This window comes from Oncorhynchus gorbuscha, unplaced genomic scaffold (genome assembly GCF_021184085.1).
Source record: "Oncorhynchus gorbuscha isolate QuinsamMale2020 ecotype Even-year unplaced genomic scaffold, OgorEven_v1.0 Un_scaffold_1014, whole genome shotgun sequence".
Taxonomy (NCBI): Eukaryota; Metazoa; Chordata; class Actinopteri; order Salmoniformes; family Salmonidae; genus Oncorhynchus; species Oncorhynchus gorbuscha.
In genome coordinates, this window is record NW_025745927.1 from 80,001 (window position 1) to 97,762 (window position 17,762).

General features: G+C 50.5%; 1 protein-coding gene across 1 annotated transcript in view; it reads left to right on the top strand.

Annotated features, from left to right (window-relative positions):
• The window catches only part of LOC124020993 (AP-5 complex subunit zeta-1-like), a 61,300-nt gene that overhangs the window by 21,505 nt on the left and 22,033 nt on the right, over positions 1-17,762 (top strand). The window contains 8 exon segments of the mRNA XM_046336309.1: positions 281-425; positions 1,276-1,388; positions 1,535-1,709; positions 4,731-4,871; positions 9,960-9,997; positions 12,120-12,171; positions 12,174-12,281; positions 12,365-12,543. Of these exon segments, the coding sequence (XP_046192265.1) occupies positions 281-425; positions 1,276-1,388; positions 1,535-1,709; positions 4,731-4,871; positions 9,960-9,997; positions 12,120-12,171; positions 12,174-12,281; positions 12,365-12,543 (951 nt within the window).

A 17,762-nucleotide genomic window follows, 5' to 3' on the forward strand; every position in this document is an offset into this window, starting at 1 on the left:
TCTCTGTCGCTGTCTCTTTCTCCCTGTCTCTTTGTCTCTCTGTCTCTTTGTCTCTCTGTCTCTCTGTCTCTTTCTCTGTCTCTTTCTCTCTGTCTCTTTCTCGGTCTCTGTCTCTTTTTTCTCTGTCTCTCTGTCTCTTTTTCTCTCTGTCTCTGTCTCTTTCTCGGTCTCTGTCTCTTTTTTCTCTGTCTCTTTCTCTCTGTCTCTTTCTCTCTGTCTCTCTGTCTCTGTCTCTTTCTCTCTTTCTCTCTGTCTCTCTGTCTCTTTCTCTCTGTCTCAGGCAGAGTCTAAAGAAGACCTGTCAGCTCTCTCCTCTCTCCTCCTTCGAAGTTTGGAGGGACGACCAGCAGTCATACTCTCTCACCTTCACACTCTGCCCCTTCTCAACACCATCATCACCTACTGCCCAGAGAGCCTTACTGAAGGTAAAACGGACACAGGCGTGTATCTGTGCGTGAGAAGAGCTTGCGATTATGTGAGTCTCTCTTGTTGTGTGTGTCTGTCGTTCTCTGCAAACATCAAAGGGGACTGATTTAGACCTGGGACACCAGGTGGGTGATTCCCCTCTAATCAGGGACTGATTTAGACCTGGGACACCAGGTGGGCGATTCCTCTCTAATCAGGGACTGATTTAGACCTGGGACACCAGGTGGGTGATTCCCCTCTAATCAGGGACTGAAAGGGACAACAGGTGGGTGATTCCCCTCTAATCAGGGACTGATTTAGACCTGGGACACCAGGTGTCCTGTAATATGTGGTTGTCCCACCTAGCTATCTGAATATACTAACTACTGTGATATGTGGTTGTCTCACCTAGCTATCTGAATATACTAACTACTGTGATATGTGGTTGTCCCACCTAGCTATCTGAATATACTAACTACTGTGTTATGTGGTTGTCCCACCTAGCTATCTGAATATACTAACTACTGTGATATGTGGTTGTCCCACCTAGCTATCTGAATATACTAACTACTGTGTTATGTGGTTGTCCCACCTAGCTATCTGAATATACTAACTACTGTGATATGTGGTTATCCCACCTAGCTATCTGAATATACTAACTACTGTGATATGTGGTTGTCTTAACATGTTAATGTAACTGTTAGTCTCTCTGGATAAGAACGTCTGCTAACTGACTAAAGTTTGTTGTGTGTGTGTGTGTGTGTGTGTGTGTGTGTGTGTGTGTGTGTGTGTGTGTGTGTGTGTGTGTGTGTGTGTGTGTGTGTGTGTGTGTGTGTGTGTGTGTGTGTGTGTGTGTGTGTGTGTGTGTAGATCATGTGACCCTGCTCAGTAAGAGGCTTGTCGATTGGCTGCGCTACGCCAGTGTTCAGCAGGGAGGTGTGGCTTCGTCAGGAGGGTTTTTCACTGGCCCTCGAATACGTCAGGTGACCTCTAATAAACCAATCAAATCACTGCATATGTTTACATGCAGAACTGTAATGAAACATCTGGATGTTCTGAATGTCTTTTCTAAATTGTGTGTGTGTGTGTGTGTGTGTGTGTGTGTGTGTGTGTGTGTGTGTGTGTGTAGCCGGGGCCGGTGGTGGAGCTGGACGGCTGTGTGTGTGGTGATTTCTTCACAGTGCTGTGTGTCAGCCAAGCCTTCTCAGACGACCAATGGATGAACCTCTACAGTTTCTCTCTGCTACGCCATTGGCTGATCACATACCACAATGTAACGGATGGCAACAACAGCACAGACGCAGGTGTGTGTGGGGGGGGGGTTCCATTGATGTGAATGGAGGGTTATATTAGGCTGTACCTCTGGTCTGCCAGCTCAGTCTCTCCTTCTTCCATGGTAAGGTGACTGGCTGACTGATTGGCTGATTGGCTAGCTGACTGGCTGGCTAGCTGACTGACTCGCATGCTGGCTGACTGTTTCCTGGCTGGCTGGCTGGCTGTCCAGCTGACTGATTGGCAGACTGATTGGCTGGCTGGCTGACCACAGGCTGACTGACTGTACTGGTTGGCTGACTGTACTGGCTGTCCAGCTGACTGATTGGCAGACTGATTGGCTGGCTGGCTGACCACAGGCTGACTGACTGTACTGGTTGGCTGACTACTGGCTGGCTGACTGGCTGACTGTACTGGCTGTCCAACTGACTGATTGGCAGACTGATTGGCTGGCTGACTGTACTGGCTGGCTGACTGTACTGGCTGGCGGACTGTACTGGCTGTACTGGCTGGCTGTACTGGCTGCTGACTACTGGCTGGCTGACTGTACTGGCTGGCTGACTACTGGTTGGCTGACTACTGGCTGGCTGACTACTGGCTGGCTGACTGACTGGCTGAGTACTGGCTGACTGGCTAAGTACTGGCTGGCTGACTGACTGTACTGGCTGACTGGCTGAGTACTGGCTGGCTGGCTGACTGACTACTGGCTGGCAGACTGTACTGGCTGACTGTACTGGCTGGCTGACTGTACTGGCTGACTGTACTGGCTGACTTTACTGGCTGGCTGTACTGGCTGACTGTACTGGCTGACTGTACTGGCTGGCTGTACTGGCTGGCTGACTGTACTGGCTGGCAGACTGTACTGGCTGACTGTACTGGCTGGCTGACTGTACTGGCTGACTGTACTGGCTGGCTGACTGTACTGGCTGACTGTACTGGCTGGCTGTACTGGCTGACTGTACTGGCTGGCTGACTGTACTGGCTGACTGTACTGGCTGACTGTACTGGCTGGCTGTACTGGCTGGCTGGCTGTACTGGCTGACTGTACTGGCTGGCTGACTGTACTGGCTGGCTGTACTGGCTGACTGTACTGGCTGGCTGACTGTACTGGCTGGCTGACTGTACTGGCTGGCTGTACTGGCTGGCTGACTGTACTGGCTGGCTGACTGTACTGGCTGACTGTGCTGGCTGGCTGTACTGGCTGGCTGACTGTACTGGCTGGCTGACTGTACTGGCTGACTGTACTGGCTGGCTGACTGTACTGGCTGACTGTACTGGCTGGCTGACTGTACTGGCTGACTGTACTGGCTGACTGTACTGGCTGACTGTACTGGCTGGCTGACTGTACTGGCTGACTGTACTGGCTGACTGTACTGGCTGGCTGACTGACTGTACTGGCTGACTGTACTGGCTGGCTGACTGTACTGGCTGACTGATTGGCTGATTGGCTAGCTGACTGGCTGGCTAGCTGACTGACTCGCATGCTGGCTGACTGTTTCCTGGCTGGCTGGCTGGCTGACTGACTGACTGACTGACTGTACTGGCTGTCTTGCTGACTGATTGGCAGACTGATTAGCTGGCTGACTGACTACTGGCTGGCTGGCTGGCTGACTGGTTGACTGGCTGACTACTTGCTGGCTGGCTGGCTGGCTGTCCAGCTGACTGATTGGCAGACTGATTGGCTGGCTGGCTGACCACAGGCTGACTGACTGTACTGGTTGGCTGACTACTGGCTGGCTGGCTGGCTGACTGTACTGGCTGTCCAACTGACTGATTGGCAGACTGATTGGCTGGCTGACTGTACTGGCTGGCTGACTGTACTGGCTGGCTCACTGTACTGGCTGGCGGACTGTGCTGGCTGGCTGTACTGGCTGGCTGACTGTACTGGCTGGCTGACTGTACTGGCTGGCTGACTGTACTGGCTGGCTGACTACTGGCTGGCTGACTACTGGCTGGCTGACTACTGGTTGGCTGACTACTGGCTGGCTGACTGACTGGCTGACTGGCTAAGTACTGGCTGGCTGACTGACTGTACTGGCTGACTGGCTGACTACTGGCTGGCTGACTGTACTGGCTGGCTGACTGTACTGGCTGACTGTACTGGCTGGCTGACTGTACTGGCTGACTACTGGCTGACTGTACTGGCTGGCTGACTGTACTGGCTGACTGTACTGGCTGGCTGACTGTACTGGCTGACTATACTGGCTGGCTGACTGTACTGGCTGGCTGTACTGGCTGAATGTACTGGCTGACTGACTGTACTGGCTGGCTGTACTGGCTGGCTGTACTGGCTGACTGTACTGGCTGACTGTACTGGCTGACTGACTGTACTGACTGGCTGTACTGGCTGACTGTACTGGCTGGCTGTACTGGCTGGCTGACTGTACTGGCTGACTGTACTGGCTGACTGTACTGGCTGACTACTGGCTGACTGTACTGGCTGACTGACTGTACTGGCTGACTGTACTGGCTGACTGACTGTACTGGCTGACTGACTGTACTGGCTGACTGTACTGACTGGCTGACTGTACTGGCTGACTGTACTGGCTGACTGTGCTGGCTGACTGTACTGGCTGACTGACTGTACTGGCTGACTGACTGTACTGGCTGACTGACTGTGCTGACTGTACTGACTGTACTGACTGACTGGCTGACTGTACTGGCTGGCTGTACTGGCTGGCTGTACTGGCTGACTGTACTGGCTGACTGACTGTACTGGCTGACTGTACTGGCTGACTGTACTGGCTGACTGTACTGACTGACTGTACTGACTGGCTGACTGTACTGACTGACTGTACTGACTGACTGTACTGACTGACTGGCTGACTATACTGGCTGACTGTACTGGCTGACTGACTGTACTGGCTGACTGACTGTACTGGCTGACTGACTGTACTGGCTGACTGACTGTACTGGCTGACTGTACTGGCTGACTACTACATGTAAACATGTCATGGATCTGTTCCATTGGTGTAATGCTCATCTTACAATGTGTTGCTTTAACTGGTTAGTCCACCCCTGACCTCTAACCCTTGACCTCTCTGTGGCCCCAGATGACAGGTCGGAGGTGGACGGCTCTGTGGTTTCCATGGTATCAGCCACGTCGTCCTCCGGCAGACTCCTTCCTCCTAAAGAACGTCTGAGAGAGAAGAGTTTCCAGTACTGCCAACGCCTCATAGAACAGAGTGACCGCAGTATGTACCCTACACCCTCACCCCTACACTACTGCCTCATAGAACAGAGTGGCCGACAGTATGTACCCTACACCCTAACCCCTACACTACTGCCTCATAGAACAGAGTGGCCGCAGTATGTACCCTACACCCTAACCCCTACACTACTGCCTCATAGAACAGAGTGGCCGCAGTATGTACCCTACACCCATAGAACAGAGTGACCGCAGTATGTACCCTACACCCTTACCCCTACACTACTGCCTCATAGAACAGAGTGACCGCAGTATGTACCCTACACTACTGCCTCATAGAACAGAGTGGCCGCAGTATGTACCCTACACCCTAACCCCTACACTACTGCCTCATAGAACAGAGTGACTGCAGTATGTACCCTACACCCTAACCCCAACACTACTGCCTCATAGAACAGAGTGGCCACAGTATGTACCCTACACCCTAACCCCTACACTACTGCCTCATAGAACAGTGACCGCAGTATGTACCCTACACCCTAACCCCTACACTACTGCCTCATAGAACAGAGTGGCCACAGTATGTACCCTACACCCTAACCCCTACACTACTGCCTCATAGAACAGAGTGACCGCAGTATGTACCCTACACCCTAACCCCTACACTACTGCCTCATAGAACAGAGTGGCCGCAGTATGTACCCTACACCCATAGAACAGAGTGACCGCAGTATGTACCCTACACCCTGCCTCATTACCCCTACACTACTGCCTCATAGAACAGAGTGACCGCAGTATGTACCCTACACCCTACACTACTGCCTCATAGAACAGAGTGGCCGCAGTATGTACCCTACACCCTAACCCCTACACTACTGCCTCATAGAACAGAGTGGCTGCTACAGTATGTACCCTACACCCTAACCCCTACACTACTGCCTCATAGAACAGAGTGACCGCAGTATGTACCCTACACCCATAGAACAGAGTGACCGCAGTATGTACCCTACACCCTTACCCCTACACTACTGCCTCATAGAACAGAGTGACCGCAGTATGTACCCTACACCCTAACCCCAACACTACTGCCTCATAGAACAGAGTGGCCGCAGTATGTACCCTAGACCCATAGAACAGAGTGACCGCAGTATGTACCCTACACCCTTACCCTACACTACTGCCTCATAGAACAGAGTGACCGCAGTATGTACCCTACACCCTAACCCCAACACTACTGCCTCATAGAACAGAGTGGCCGCAGTATGTACCCTAGACCCATAGAACAGAGTGACCGCAGTATGTACCCTACACCCTACCCTACCCCTACACTACTGCCTCATAGAACAGATGTGACCACAGAACAGTATGTACCCTACACCCTTACCCCTACACTACTGCCTCATAGAACAGAGTGGCCGCAGTATGTACCCTAACCGTCCAGTTGATGGTTTGGGATCAAAAGGACTCACTTGAACATCCAAAACCTGATAGAAAATGGAGAAATTATGATGGCCCAGTATGGACCCTAACCCCTACACTATAGTATGGACCCTAACCCCTACACTACAGTATGGACCCTAACCCCTACACTACAGTATGGACCCTAACCCCTACACTACAGTATGGACCCTAACCCCTACACTACAGTATGGACCCTAACCCCTACACTACAGTATGGACCCTAACCCCTACACTACAGTATGGACCCTAACCCCTACACTACAGTATGGACCCTAACCCCTACACTACAGTATGGACCCTAACCCCCCAGTATGGACACTACAGTATGGACCCTTAACCCCTACACTACAGTATGGACCCTAACCCTACACTACAGTATGGACCCTAACCCTACAGTAACCCCTACACTACAGTATGGACCCTAACCCCTACACTACAGTATGGACCCTAACCCCACTACAGTATGGACCCTAACCCCTACACTACAGTATGGACCCTAACCCCTACACTACAGTATGGACCCTAACCCCTACACTACAGTATGGACCCTAACCCCTACACTACAGTATGGACCCTAACCCCTACACTACAGTATGGACCCTAACCCCTACACTACAGTATGGACCCTAACCCCACTACAGTATGGACTACAGTATGGACCCTAACCCCTACACTACAGTATGGACCCTAACCCCTACACTACAGTATGGACCCTAACCCCTACACTACAGTATGGACCCTAACCCCTACACTACAGTATGGACCCTAACAGTATGGACCCTACACTACAGTATGGACCCTAACCCCTACACTACAGTATGGACCCTAACCCCTACACTACAGTATGGACCCTAACCCCTACACTACAGTATGGACCCTAACCCCTACACTACAGTATGGACCCTAACCCCTACACTACAGTATGGACCCTAACCCTACACTACAGTATGGACCCTAACCCCTACACTACAGTATGGACCCTAACACTACACTACAGTATGGACAGTATGGACCCTAACCCCTACACTACAGTATGGACCCTACAACAGTATGGACCTAACCCCTACACTACAGTATGGACCCTAACCCCTACACTACAGTATGGACCCTAACCCTACACTACAGTATGGACCCCCTACAGTATGGACCCCCTACACTACAGTATGGACCTAACCCCTACACTACAGTATGGACCCCTAACCCCTACACTACAGTATGGACCCTAACCCCTACACTACAGTATGGACCCTAACCCCTACACTACAGTATGGACCCTAACCCCTACACTACAGTATGGACCCTAACCCCTACACTACAGTATGGACCCTAACCCCTACACTACAGTATGGACCCTAACCCCTACACTACAGTATGGACCCTACACTACAGTATGGACCCTAACCCCTACACTACAGTATGGACCCTAACCCCTACACTACAGTATGGACCCTAACCCCTACACTACAGTATGGACCCCTACAACAGTATGGACCCTAACCCTACACTACAGTATGGACCCTAACCCCTACACTACAGTATGGACCCTAACCCCTACACTACAGTATGGACCCTAACCCCTACACTACAGTATGGACCCTAACCCCTACACTACAGTATGGACCCTAACCCCTACACTACAGTATGGACCCTAACCCCTACACTACAGTATGGACCCTAACCCCTACACTACAGTATGGACCTACAACCCCTACACTACAGTATGGACCCTAACCCCTACACTACAGTATGGACTACAGTATGGACCCTAACCCCTACACTACAGTATGGACCCTAACCCCTACACTACAGTATGGACCCGAACCCCTACACTACAGTATGGACCCTAACCCCTACACTACAGTATGGACCCTACACTACAGTATGGACCCTAACCCCTACACTACAGTATGGACCCTACAACCCCTACACTACAGTATGGACCCTAACCCCTACACTACAGTATGGACCCTAACCCCTACACTACAGTATGGACCCTAACCCCTACACTACAGTATGGACCCTACACTACAGTATGGACCCTAACTACAGTATGGTTACAAAGTATGGACCCTAACCCCTACAAATGTTTTATGGTAACCCCTACACTACAGTTGAATACACTGTATGGAAACCCTAGTACAGTATCCCTAACCCTACACTACAGTATGGAACCCCTACACTGTATGGAAAGCCCAGTATGGACCCTCCCTGTACAGTATGGACCCTAACCCCTACACTACAGTATGGAAAAGCTACAGTATGGTCCCTACACTACAGTATGGAATACACTACAGTATGGAAAGCCCAGTGTCCCTGTGTTGAATCTACAGTATGGAAAGCCCAGTGTCCCTGTGTTCAATCTGTAAATCCCAGTGTGTCCCTGTGTTCAATCTGTAATACACCAGTATGGTTGAATCTGGTAACCCCTACCCAGTGTCCCTGTGTTGAATCTGAAAAGCCCAGTGTCCCTGTGTTGAATCTGTAAATCCCAGTGTCCCTGTGTTGGAATCTGTATGGAAATCCCAGTGTTGAATCTACAGTATAAATCCCAGTGTTGAATCTGTAAATCCCAGTGTTGAATCTGTAAATCCCAGTGTTGAATGTCCCCTGTGTTGAATCTGTATGTAAATCCCAGTGTCCCTGTGTTGAATCTGTAAATCCCAGTGTCCCTGTGTTGAATCTGGAAATCCCAGTGTGTCCCTGTGTTGAATCTGGAAATCCCAGTGTCCCTGTGTTGAATCTGTAAATCCCAGTGTCCCTGTGTTGAATCTGTAAATCCCAGTGTGTCCCTGTGTTGAATCTGTAAATCCCAGTGTTGAATCTGTATAAATCCCAGTGTCCCTGTGTTGGTGTTGAATCTGTAAATCCCAGTGTCCCTGTGTTGAATCTGTAAATCCCAGTGTCCCTGTGTTGAATCTGTAAATCCCAGTGTCCCAGTGTTGAATCTGTAAATCCCAGTGTTGAATCTGTAAATCCCAGTGTCCCTGTGTTGAATCTGTAAATCCCTGTGTTGAATCTGTAAATCCCAGTGTCCCTGTGTTGAATCTGTAAATCCCAGTGTCCCTGTGTTGAATCTGTAAATCCCAGTGTGTCCCTGTGTTCAATCTGTAAATCCCAGTGTTGACCCTATCTGTAAATCCCAGTGTCCCTGTGTTGAATCTGTAAATCCCAGTGTCGAATCTGTAAATCCCAGTGTCCCAGTGTTGAATCTGTAAATCCCAGTGTCCCAGTGTTGAATCTGTAAATCCCAGTGTCCCAGTGTTGAATCTGTAAATCCCAGTGTCCCTGTGTTGAATCTGTAAATCAGTGTCGCTGTGTTGAATCTGTAAATCCAGTGTCCCTGTGTTGAATCTGTAAATCCCCGTGTCCCTGTGTTGAATCTGTAAATCCCAGTGTTGAATCTGTAAATCCCAGTGTCCCTGTGATGAATCTGTAAATCCCAGTGTTGAATCTGTAAATCCCAGTGTCCCTGTGTTGAATCTGTGGAAATCCCAGTGTGAAATCCCAGTGTCCCTGTGTTGAATCTGTAAATCCCAGTGTCCCAGTGATTAATCTCCCAGTGATGAAAATCCCAGTGTCCCAGTGATGAATCTGTTGAATCTGGAAATCCCAGTGTCCCTGTGTTAACCCTAACCCTGTGTTGAACAGTAAAGACTGTTTTCTTCTGTTTCAGAGGCGCTGAAGAGAACAGACACAGAGCTACAGAAAGCAGTGAGCTACAACTTTTCCCCTACAATCACAACACAGTTATACTGCTGTAGTAACCCTGTCAGTACTATAACCCTGTCATACTGCTGTAGTAACCCTGTCACACTGTTATAACCCTGTCATACTGCTGTAGTAACCCTAACCCTGTCATACTGCTGTAGTAACCCTGTCATACTGCTGTAGTAACCCTGTCATACTGCTGTAGTAACCCTGTCATACTGCTGTAGTAACCCTGTCACACTGCTGTAGTAACCCTGTCATACTGCTGTCGTAACCCTGTCATACATTTACATTTACATTTAAGTCATTTAGCAGACGCTCTTATCCAGAGCGACTTACAAATTGGTGCATTCACCTTATGACATCCAGTGGAACAGCCACTTTACAATAGTGCATCTAAATCTTTTAAGGGGGGTGAGAAGGATTACTTTATCCTATCCTAGGTATTCCTTAAAGAGGTGGGGTTTCAGGTGTCTCCGGAAGGTGGTGATTGACTCCTCTGTCCTGGCGTCGTGAGGGAGTTTGTTCTGTTGAATCCACCATTGGGGAGCCAGGGCAGCGAACAGTTTTGACTGGGCTGAGCGGGAACTGTACTTCCTCAGTGGTAGGGAGGCGAGCAGGCCAGAGGTGGATGAACGCAGTGCCCTTGTTTGGGTGTAGGGCCTGATCAGAGCCTGAGGTACTGAGGTGCCGTTCCCCTCACAGCTCCGTAGGCAAGCACCATGGTCTTGTAGCGGATGCGAGCTTCAACTGGAAGCCAGTGGAGAGAGCGGAGGAGCGGGGTGACGTGAGAGAACTTGGGAAGGTTGAACACTAGACGGGCTGCGGCGTTCTGGATGAGTTGTAGGGGTTTAATGGCACAGGCAGGGAGCCCAGCCAACAGCGAGTTGCAGTAATCCAGACGGGAGATGACAAGTGCCTGGATTAGGACCTGCGCCAGTTCCTGTGTGAGGCAGGGTCGTATCTCAGTGCGGATGTTGTAGAGCATGAACCTACAGGAACGGGCCACTGCCTTGATGTTAGTTGAGAACGACAGGGTGTTGTCCAGGATCACGCCAAGGTTCTTAGCGCTCTGGGAGGAGGACACAATGGAGTTGTCATCCGTGATGGCGAGATCATGGAACGGGCAGTCCTTCCCCGGGAGGAAGAGCAGCTCCGTCTTGCTAAGTTCAGCTTGAGGTGGTGATCCGTCATCCACACTGATATGTCTGCCAGACATGCAGAGATGCGATTCGCCACCTGGTCATCAGAAGGGGGAAAGGAGAAGATTAATTGTGTGTCGTCTGCATAGCAATGATAGGAGAGACCATGTGAGGTTATGACAGAGCCAAGTGACTTGGTGTATAGCGAGAATAGGAGAGGGCCTAGAACAGTTATACTGCTGTAGTAACCCTGTCATACTGCTGTAGTAACCCTGTCACACTGCTGTAGTAACCCTGTCATACTGCTGTAGTAACCCTGTCATACTGCTGTAGTAACCCTGTCATACTGCTGTAGTAACCCTGTCATACTGCTGTAGTAACCCTGTCATACTGCTGATCATACTGCTGTAGTAACCCTGTCATACTGCTGTAGTAACCCTGTCATACTGCTGTAGTAACCTTGTCACACTGCTGTAGTAACCCTGTCACACTGCTGTAGTAACCCTGTCACACTGCTGTAGTAACCCTGTCATACTGCTGTAGTAACCCTGTCATACTGCTGTAGTAACCCTGTCACACTGCTGTAGTAACCCTGTCACACTGCTGTAGTAACCCTGTCACACTGCTGTAGTAACCCTGTCATACTGCTGTAGTAACCCTGTCATACTGCTGTAGTAACCCTGTCATACTGCTGTAGTAACCCTGTCATACTGCTGTAGTAACCCTGTCATACTGCTGTAGTAACCCTGTCCCCTACAATCACACACAGTTATACTGCTGTAGTAACCCTGTCTCTCTCTGTGTGTGCGTGTGTGTGTGTGTGTGCGTGTGTGTGTGTGTGTGTGTGTGTGTGTGTGTGTGTGTGTGTGTGTGTGTGTGTGTGTGTGTGTGTGTGTGTGTGTGTGTGTGTGTGTGTGTGTGTGTGTGTGTGTGTGTGTGTGTGTGTGTGTGTGTGTGTGTGTGTGTGTGTGTGTGTGTGTCAGTGCTTGGTGGAGGCGGTGCGTATCCTGGACGGTGTGTGTGTGGAGGACGAGGGTGTGTGTATCGTGCGTTCCCGTGTGTTAAGTCACTGTTCGGCCGTCTGAACTCTGACCTGTCCTGCAGCAGAGTCCTCCTGCCCATCGCTCAGTTCTACCTGAACCACGGTGAGGAGGTGTGTGTGTGCACGTGTGGAGGATAGAGCTCGTGTGTACTTACTGTGTGTGTGTGTGTGTGTGTGTGTGTGTAGGGGAGACTGCAGCGGTGGACAGTGAGTGTGTGTGGAGGTGTGTGTTTGGTGTTCTCCCAGCAGAGTGTTTCAACGACCCCTATCTGGCCCACGAGACGCTGTCCTTCATCAGAGCCAATCAGCTGCAGCTCCACTCCTCTGTACCACTGTACACACACTACTTCCCTAGCCTGCTCAAGGTAACACACACTACTTCCCTAGCCTGCTCAAGGTAACACACACTACTTCCCTAGCCTGCTCAAGGTAACACACACTACTTCCCTAGCCTGCTCAAGGTAACACACACTACTTCCCTAGCCTGCTCAAGGTAACACACACTACTTCCCTAGCCTGCTCAAGGTAACACACACTACTTCCCTAGCCTGCTCAAGGTAACACACACTACTTCCCTAGCCTGCTCAAGGTAACACACACTACTTCCCTAGCCTGCTCAAGGTAACACACACTACTTCCCTAGCCTGCTCAAGGTAACACACACTACTTCCCTAGCCTGCTCAAGGTAACACACACTACTTCCCTAGCCTGCTCAAGGTAACACACACTACTTCCCTAGCCTGCTCAAGGTAACACACACTACTTCCCCTAGCCTGCTCAAGGTAACACACACTACTTCCCTAGCCTGCTCAAGGTAACACACACTACTTCCCTAGCCTGCTCAAGGTAACACACACTACTTCCCTAGCCTGCTCAAGGTAACACACACTACTTCCCTAGCCTGCTCAGGGTAACACACTACTTCCCTAGCCTGGGACAGTCCAGGCCAGGTATCTGACTATGTGATGTGTTGTAGTTCCTAGCGTGGGACAGTCCAGGCCAGGTATCTGACTATGCCACTTTGTTTACTTTGTCTACACACTCATCTCATATGTATATACTGTACTCGATACCATCTACTGTATGCTGCTCTGTACCATCACTCATTCATATATCCTTATGTACATGTTCCTTATCCCCTTACACTGTGTATAAGACAGTAGTTTTGGAATTGTTAGTTAGATTACTTGTTGGTTATCACTGCATTGTCGGAACTAGAAGCACAAGCATTTCGCTACACTCGCATTAACATCTGCTAACCATGTGTATGTGACAAATAAAATTTGATTTGATTTGATGTGTTGTAGTTCCTAGCGTGGGACAGTCCAGGCCAGGTATCTGACTATGTGTTGTAGTTCCTAGCGTGGGACAGTCCAGGCCTGGTATCTGACTATGTGTTGTAGTTCCTAGTGTGGGACAGTCCAGGCCAGGTATCTGACTATGTGTTGTAGTTCCTAGTGTGGGACAGTCCAGGCCAGGTATCTGACTATGTGTTGTAGTTCCTAGTGTGGGACAGTCCAGGCCTGGTATCTGACTATGTGATGTAGTTCCTAGCGTGGGACAGTCCAGGCCAGGTATCTGACTATGTGATGTGTTGTAGTTCCTAGCGTGGGACAGTCCAGGCCTGGTATCTGACTATGTGATGTGTTGTAGTTCCTAGCGTGGGACAGTCCAGGCCTGGTATCTGACTGTGTTGTAGTTCCTAGCGTGGGACAGTCCAGGCCTGGTATCTGACTATGTGTTGTAGTTCCTAGCGTGGGACAGTCCGGGCCAGGTATCTGACTATGTGTTGTAGTTTCTAGCGTGGGACAGTCCAGGCCAGGTATCTGACTATGTGATGTGTTGTAGTTCCTAGCGTGGGACAGTCCAGGCCTGGTATCTGACTATGTGATGTAGTTCCTAGCTTGGGACAGTCCAGGCCTGGTATCTGACTATGTGATGTGTTGTAGTTCCTAGCGTGGGACAGTCCAGGCCTGGTATCTGACTATGTGATGTGTTGTAGTTCCTAGCGTGGGACAGTCCAGGCCTGGTATCTGACTATGTGATGTGTTGTAGTTCCTAGCCTGGGACAGTCCAGGCCTGGTATCTGACTATGTGATGTGTTGTAGTTCCTAGCGTGGGACAGTCCAGGTATCTGACTATGTGTTGTAGTTCCTAGCGTGGGACAGTCCAGGCCAGGTATCTGACTATGTGTTGTAGTTCCTAGCGTGGGACAGTCCAGGCCTGGTATCTGACTATGTGATGTGTTGTAGTTCCTAGCGTGGGACAGTCCAGGCCTGGTATCTGACTGTGTTGTAGTTCCTAGCGTGGGACAGTCCAGGCCTGGTATCTGACTATGTGATGTGTTGTAGTTCCTAGCGTGGGACAGTCCAGGCCTGGTATCTGACTGTGTTGTAGTTCCTGAGGCCTATGTGATGTGTTGTAGTTCCTAGCGTGGGACAGTCCAGGCCTGGTATCTCTATGTGATGTGTTGTAGTTCCTAGCGTGGGACAGTCCAGGCCAGGTATCTGACTATGTTGTAGTTCCTAGCGTGGGACAGTCCAGGCCTGGTATCTGACTATGTGATTGTGTTCCTTGTCCAGTTCCTAGCGTGGGACAGTCCAGGCCTGGTATCTGACTATGTGATGTGTTGTAGTTCCTAGCGTGGGACAGTCCAGGCCTGGTATCTGACTATGTGATGTGTTGTAGTTCCTAGCGTGGGACAGTCCAGGCCTGGTATCTGACTATGTGATGTGTTGTAGTTCCTAGCGTGGGACAGTCCAGGCCAGGTATCTGACTGATGTGTTGTAGTTCCTAGCGTGGGACAGTCCAGGCCAGGTATCTGACTATGTGATGTGTTGTAGTTCCTAGCGTGGCAGACAGTCCAGGCCTGGTATCTGACTATGTGATGTGTTGTAGTTCCTAGCGTGGGACAGTCCAGGCCTGGTATCTGACTATGTGATGGTTGTAGTTCCTAGCGTGGGACAGTCCAGGCCAGGTATCTGACTATGTGATGTATTGTAGTTCCTAGTTGTGGGACAGTCCAGGCCAGGTATCTGACTATGTGATGTGTTGTAGTTCCTAGCGTGGGACAGTCCAGGCCAGGTATCTGACTATGTGATGTGTTGTAGTTCCTAGCGTGGGACAGTCCAGGCCAGGTATCTGACTGTGTTGTATGTGGGACAGTCCATGTGTTGTAGTTCCTAGCGTGGGACAGTCCAGGCCAGGTATCTGACTATGTGATGTATTGTAGTTCCTAGCGTGGGACAGTCCAGGCCAGGTATCTGACTATGTGTTGTAGTTCCTAGCGTGGGACAGTCCAGGCCAGGTATCTGACTATGTGATGTGTTGTAGTTCCTAGCGTGGGACAGTCCAGGCCTGGTATCTGACTATGTGTTGTGTCCAGTTCTGACTAGCGTGGGACAGTCCAGGCCAGGTATCTGACTGTGATGTGTTGTAGTTCCTAGCGTGGGACAGTCCAGGCCAGGTATCTGACTATGTGTGTTGTAGTTCCTAGCGTGGGACAGTCCAGGCCTGGTATCTGACTATGTGATGTGTGTGTAGTTCCTAGTGGGACAGTCCAGGCCAGGTATCTGACTATGTGATGTGTTGTAGTTCCTAGCGTGGGACAGTCCAGGCCTGGTATCTGACTATGTGATGTGTTGTAGTTCCTAGCGTGGGACAGTCCAGGCCAGGTATCTGACTATGTGATGTGTTGTAGTTCCTAGCGTGGGACAGTCCAGGCCTGGTATCTGACTCTGTGTTGTAGTTCCTAGCGTGGGACAGTCCAGGCCTGGTATCTGACTGTGTTGTAGTTCCTAGCGTGGGACAGTCCAGGCCAGGTATCTGACTATGTGTTGTAGTTCCTAGCGTGGGACAGTCCAGGCCAGGTATCTGACTATGTGTTGTAGTTCCTAGCGTGGGACAGTCCAGGCCTGGTATCTGACTATGTGATGTGTTGTAGTTCCTAGCGTGGGACAGTCCAGGCCAGGTATCTGACTATGTGATGTGTTGTAGTTCCTAGCGTGGGACAGTCCAGGCCTGGTATCTGACTATGTGATGTGTTGTAGTTCCTAGCGTGGGACAGTCCAGGCCAGGTATCTGACTATGTGATGTGTTGTAGTTCCTAGCGTGGGACAGTCCAGGCCTGGTATCTGACTCTGTGTTGTAGTTCCTAGCGTGGGACAGTCCAGGCCTGGTATCTGACTATGTGTTGTAGTTCCTAGCGTGGGACAGTCCAGGCCACAGTTCCCGGACAGTCCAGGCCAGGTATCTGACTATGTGTTGTAGTTCCTAGCGTGGGACAGTCCAGGCCAGGTATCTGACTATGTGATGTGTTGTAGTTCCTAGCGTGGGACAGTCCAGGCCTGGTATCTGACTATGTGATGTGTTGTAGTTCCTAGCGTGGGACAGTCCAGGCCTGGTATCTGACTATGTGATGTGTTGTAGTTCCTAGCGTGGGACAGTCCAGGCCTGGTATCTGACTATGTGATGTGTTGTAGTTCCTAGCGTGGGACAGTCCAGGCCTGGTATCTGACTATGTGATGTGTTTGTAGTTCCTAGCGTGGGACAGTCCAGGCCAGGTATCTGACTATGTGATGTGTTGTAGTTCCTAGCGTGGGACAGTCCAGGCCAGGTATCTGACAGTCCAGGCCTGTATCTGATGTGTTGTAGTTCCTAGCGTGGGACAGTCCAGGCCAGGTATCTGACTATGTGTTGTAGTTCCTAGCGTGGGACAGTCCAGGCCTGGTATCTGACTATGTGATGTGTTGTAGTTCCTAGCGTGGGACAGTCCAGGCCAGGTATCTGACTATGTGTTGTAGTTCCTAGCGTGGGACAGTCCAGGCCAGGTATCTGACTATGTGATGTGTTGTAGTTCCTAGCGTGGGACAGTCCAGGCCTGGTATCTGACTATGTGTTGTAGTTCCTAGCGTGGGACAGTCCAGGCCAGGTATCTGACTATGTGATGTGTTGTAGTTCCTAGCGTGGGACAGTCCAGGCCAGGTATCTGACTATGTGATGTGTTGTAGTTCCTGCGTGGGACAGTCCAGGCCTGGTATCTGACTATGTGATGTGTAGTTCCTAGCGTGGGACAGTCCAGGCCAGGTATCTGACTATGTGATGTGTTGTAGTTCCTAGCGTGGGACAGTCCAGGCCTGGTATCTGACTCTGTGTTGTAGTTCCTAGCGTGGGACAGTCCAGGCCTGGTATCTGACTGTGTTGTAGTTCCTAGCGTGGGACAGTCCGGGCCAGGTATCTGACTTTGTGTTGTAGTTCCTAGCGTGGGACAGTCCAGGCCAGGTATCTTACTGTGTTGTAGTTCCTAGCGTGGGACAGTCCAGGCCTGGTATCTGACTATGTGATGTGTTGTAGTTCCTAGCGTGGGACAGTCCAGGCCAGGTATCTGACTATGTGATGTGTTGTAGTTCCTAGCGTGGGACAGTCCAGGCCTGGTATCTGACTATGTGATGTGTTGTAGTTCCTAGCGTGGGACAGTCCAGGCCAGGTATCTGACTATGTGATGTGTTGTAGTTCCTAGCGTGGGACAGTCCAGGCCTGGTATCTGACTCTGTGTTGTAGTTCCTAGCGTGGGACAGTCCAGGCC